At 43.4% G+C, this 4,822-nt stretch overlaps 1 protein-coding gene across 1 annotated transcript; it reads left to right on the top strand.

The window, feature by feature from the left end:
- Window positions 1–2,800: 2,800 nt before the first annotated feature.
- Window positions 2,801–4,429, top strand: LOC121940430 (ELAV-like protein 1). The gene is made up of 3 exons (XM_042483207.1): window positions 2,801–3,106; window positions 3,188–3,413; window positions 3,493–4,429. The coding sequence occupies exons 1-3, from the start codon at window positions 2,842–2,844 to the stop codon at window positions 3,806–3,808; spliced, it is 807 nt and encodes a 268-aa protein (XP_042339141.1). The 5' UTR covers window positions 2,801–2,841; the 3' UTR covers window positions 3,809–4,429.
- Window positions 4,430–4,822: the final 393 nt, after the last annotated feature.

The following is a 4,822-nucleotide window of genomic DNA, read 5'->3' as shown; positions in this document are numbered from 1 at the left end:
ACTACAGAGCATCAGCTGTCAGTACTACTGCAGTACTACAGAGCATCGGGTGTCAGTACCACTGCAGTACTACAGGGCATCAGCTGTCAGTACTACTGGAGTAGTACAAAGCACCAACTCTCTGTGCTACTTAAGTAGTATGGAGCACCAGCTGTCAGTACTACAGGAGTACTACAGAGCACCAGCTTTCAGTACTACTGGAGTATACAAAGCACCAGGCCTCAGTACAACTGGAGTACTATAGAGCAACAGATCTCAGTACTACTGCAGTACTATCTAACAAACATTAGTACTGTAGTTCTACACTGTCTGCATAGTTTGATGTTTGTTGTTACGACTTGTTCTGTCAAAGACATCAGTACTACAGAGGAGCAGTATTTACACATCAGTACTACAGAGGAGCAGTATTTACACATCAGTACTACAGAGGAGCAGTATTTACACATCAATACTACAGTATTTACACATCAGTACTACAGAGGAGCAGTATTTACACATCAGTACTACAGAGGAGCAGTGTTTACACATCAGTACTACAGAGGAGCAGTATTTACACATCAATACTACAGTTTTTGCACATCAGTACTACAGAGGAGCAGTATTTACACATCAGCACTATAGAGGAGCAGTATTTACACATCAATACTACAGTATTTACACATCAGTACTACAGAGGAGCAGTATTTACACATCAGTACTACAGTGTTTGCACATCAGTACTACAGAGGAGCAGTATTTAGACATCAGCACTATAGAGGAGCAGTATTTACACATCAATACTACAGTATTTACACATCAGTACTACAGAGGAGCAGTATTTACACATCAGTACTACAGAGGAGCAGTATTTACACATCAATACTACAGTATTTACACATCAGTACTACAGAGGAGCAGTATTTACACATCAGTACTACAGAGTAGCAGTATTTACACATCAGTACCACAGAGGAGCAGTATTTATATGTATCAGTACTACAGAGGAGCAGTATTTATACTGTAGTACTGCAGAGGAGCAGTATTTATACTGTAGTACTGCAGAGGAACCGCATTTATGAGTAGCACTACTGAAGACTCGGATTCTGATTCATTGTACTGCAGTACTTATTCTACAATTGAACTTGGTGAACAGGAGTTGAGTACCTTGTAGTACTTTGTTGTAGTGGTAGCTGCAGGAGTACTTGTTGCAGCAGTAGTTGTAGTTTTATTGTGAGTAGTTGTAGTACTGTCTGCAGTATTTGCTGTGTACTGTTTTGTTTCAGATGTTTGTTTTCGGATGTTTTTATTGACACTCGGCTGATTTTGTGTTTTTGTTTTGTTTTTAATTGGATCTCATGATGTTTTTGTTTTTTTAAAGAACGGTTCTGTGACGGATGGATTTTTAAATCGGACCTGTATCTGAGTATTTTCTGTCTTGCACTGCTGTGATGTTTTTTGTTTTTCACACCAGGTGTAATGTCCTCAGTCAGAGTGTGTATCAGGTATCTGATCGATGACATCGGGGCCGGGCGATATGGATCAGTAATCGATGATGACGATAACGTGTTCACAGTAAACAAAATCAGAAATCATCAATGTCGACCACAGAGCGAAATCCTCGTAAATTCAGAACCGTCTCCGACATATCGCCCAACCCGAGATCAGCTGTTTGTTTTTATTTTTCGACTTATTTTTTAAAATGTTAAAACGCTGTTTTCACATGTTTAAATTTAATTTTCAGGTTTGAAAATGTCTGTAAATGTTGAATATTTCATGTTTTGTATGAAGTGTTTCTTCTGAACGAGGTGAGAAAACTGTCAGCTTAGTCAGCTTAGTCTTGAAAATACGACTCACTGGGGGGGTGAGGGGCCGGGTGCGGAGAGCCGACGCCCCGATCGTAAATGAAATTTAAAACAGACCGCGTGTTTCTGGTTTAAATGTTTAACGTTGAAATATAAACTGTATGTAAAAATGGACGACACGACGGCTCCCCGAAGAGCTCAAAGTGAGGTAATTCAATGCGGATCGGCCCCTGGGGGCTGGCTGCAGTCCAGGTCCTCAGGCTGCCCCCCATGTTAGTGAACGGACACGGGCCGAACTAAAAAACACAAACACGCCAAATCATTAGTTCCCAGAGAGGGTTTCTGTCCCTGAAGGGCGTTTTTATCGCCCCGATGTGTGTTGACAGCGCTCTGAGCGGTCTGCGTGAAACAGTTTTCTGGTCTCGTTCAGAAGACGTTTGTGTCTCTGTGGAGACGTTGGACAGAGTTGATGAATTGTCTTCTGATTGTGTGTATTTTTTTTTAATCTCCAGAGTGTGTGACGGAGGCTGTAACTCAGACAGTTTTCTTCTGTTATTTAGTTGTTTTCCTTTGTGTTTCTCTAGGCCACAGTTTAGGTTACGGCTTTGTTAACTTTGTTAACCCTAGTGATGCAGAGAGGGCTATCAGTACCCTCAATGGCCTGAGGCTACAGTCTAAAACTATCAAGGTAACGTGCCACAGGTGCTCTTTGATTTTCCTCTCACCTGATAGATGTGTTATGTTCCCTGGACAGTAGAGGGCGCTCTCTTCATGAAGGTATTTTAAACACTGCTGTCATGTTTGTTTTTGTTTTTTTAACTCGACACATGTTGACACTGAAGCTGTGAGTTTCTTCAGCTCAGTGTGACACTGTGCCAAACTTTTCTTTTCATGCATTTGTGCTTTTATTTTGACAAAAGTGCTTAATGATCGGAGGCTTTTTGGATGCTTTTATTTTGTCTTTTTGTTTATATTTTTTGGGACAAATCTGGATAAATGTTTTTTGTTTTTGTTTGTTTTTTTAATATTGAATATTCAAACATATTTAAGATATTTCTGGATGTTCTTTAAAGATGGATGTAACTGTTTAATTTGGTTCAGTGTTGTTTTGATTGACATTGTTTGTGGCGGCGAGACACGCACTGAGACGCTTCCTGTCTCCTCCTCGCAGGTGTCGTTTGCGCGGCCGAGTTCAGACATGATCAAAGATGCAAACTTGTACATCAGCGGGCTGTCGAGGACTCTGAGTCAGCAGGACCTGGAGGACATGTTCAGCCGGTTTGGGCACATCATCAACTCCAGAGTGCTGGTGGACCAGGCCTCCGGTAACGCCCGCTCATCGGTCACATGATCGGTCGTGCGATCAAACCCGATTCTCCTCACCTGTAATCTGATCGGCTATCTAGGTCTGTCACGGGGCGTGGCCTTCATCCGGTTCGATAAGAGGTCCGAGGCCGAGGACGCCGTGAAACACCTGAACGGGCACGCACCTCCGGGCAGCTCTGAGCCAATCACGGTCAAGTTCGCCGCCAACCCCAATCAGGCCAGGAACTCTCAGATGATGTCGCAGATGTACCACGGCCAGTCACGACGCTTTGGAGGACCCGTCCATCACCAGGCCCAGAGGTTCAGGTACGCTCACTCGCTGACGCCAGCTGACAACAGAGAAAAATCAGATTTCTGATCAAAGCCTTCGCGTCCTTTGTTCCAGGTTTTCGCCGATGAGCGTGGATCACATGGGCGGAGGGGGTGGAGTCACAAACTCCTCGGCCGGTTGGTGCATCTTCATCTACAATCTGGGTCAGGACGCCGACGAGGCCATCTTGTGGCAGATGTTCGGGCCATTTGGCGCCGTTGTCAACGTGAAGGTGATCCGAGATTTCAACACCAACAAGTGCAAAGGCTTCGGCTTCGTGACCATGACCAACTACGAGGAGGCAGCCATGGCGATCCACAGCCTGAACGGGTACCGGCTGGGAGACAAAGTTCTCCAGGTGTCCTTCAAGACCAGCAAGGGACACAAGTAGAGCGAGGACGAATTAGACGAGGAGACGAAAAAGTTTTTGTTCTTTGAGCAGTTCAGTGTCGATGTGAAACACTTTTTCTCCCAGCATGCCCCGTTTCTTTCAGGCCGTATGCCATCACCTGTTGCCGTAAAAAGTGCGACCGTCTGAATTTTGTACAAAATTGATCCAAGATGGCGGACAGAGAGAGAAGGTAAAAAATGTCACCGTGATGTTGGCGCTCAGTTTGTTTTTCACTGTTGGAGTAAGAATCAGCTGTTTTTGTTGTTTTTAATGTCCGTCCTGAGTTTGTCCTCTGGCCTGCAGACAGAACAGTAACAGCTGGTAACCATCAAAACATGTTTGATATGTGCTAATTAATAATAATTAATTTGTCTATTAGACTGAAATGATTCAAAAACACAATGTTGTTGATATCGAAGAATCTTGTTTTTGTTTGAATATTTCGTCAGAGGTGTGACGGACTTAGAAATAGTTTGCAGGTAAAAGTCAGGCAGCGCACTGAAACTGAGCTGTTGTCACGTGTAGTGATCCTCTTTGCTGTTTTTATTTGTATTCGAGTTTTTATTTGCAGCTTCTTTGTGATGTTGGACTTCAATAATAAATCTGCTTATGTGGAACATTTCTGGGATGTGTTTTTCTTCAGAGACTTTATAAAATATCTTTTTTTCCTCTGATGTTGGACACGAGATGTTCGTCAAAGACCAAACCCGGAGATCATACAAAGGTCAGTTGATCACAGAGCAGATACTCAGCCCGTTTTTTATCGCAGCCCAAACCTGTAAAAAGTGATTTTCATTTGTTCTTTGTCCATAACTGCTTATCTTGGTAGTGGTCATTGGGGGCTATTATTGGGCCACAGCCAGGGTCACCTGCGCAGGTCATCAGACTATCACAGCTTATCTTTAGATTTTCAAATGTGCGATGAGTCTAAAACACGTAATATGAATCCAGCTGCGGGCTGTTTGTCAAAATGATGTGACTGATGCAGAGGCCAAAGTCTTCACTTTGACCCCA

The sequence above is a fragment of the Plectropomus leopardus genome, unplaced genomic scaffold (assembly GCF_008729295.1).
Source record: "Plectropomus leopardus isolate mb unplaced genomic scaffold, YSFRI_Pleo_2.0 unplaced_scaffold868, whole genome shotgun sequence".
NCBI classification, from domain to species: domain Eukaryota; kingdom Metazoa; phylum Chordata; class Actinopteri; order Perciformes; family Serranidae; genus Plectropomus; species Plectropomus leopardus.
This window is presented reverse-complemented; position numbering and strand designations above follow the sequence as displayed.

What these genes read in the sequence shown, in the direction of transcription:
- LOC121940430 (XM_042483207.1), top strand. Translation starts at nt 2,842, where the DNA reads ATGTTCTTTAAAGATGGATGTAACTGTTTAATTTGGTTCAGTGTTGTT. An exon ending in GCTGGTGGACCAGGCCTCCG is followed by an intron (nt 3,107 to 3,187) that starts GTAACGCCCGCT and finishes TCGGCTATCTAG; the next exon opens with GTCTGTCACGGGGCGTGGCC. An exon ending in CACCAGGCCCAGAGGTTCAG is followed by an intron (nt 3,414 to 3,492) that starts GTACGCTCACTC and finishes CCTTTGTTCCAG; the next exon opens with GTTTTCGCCGATGAGCGTGG.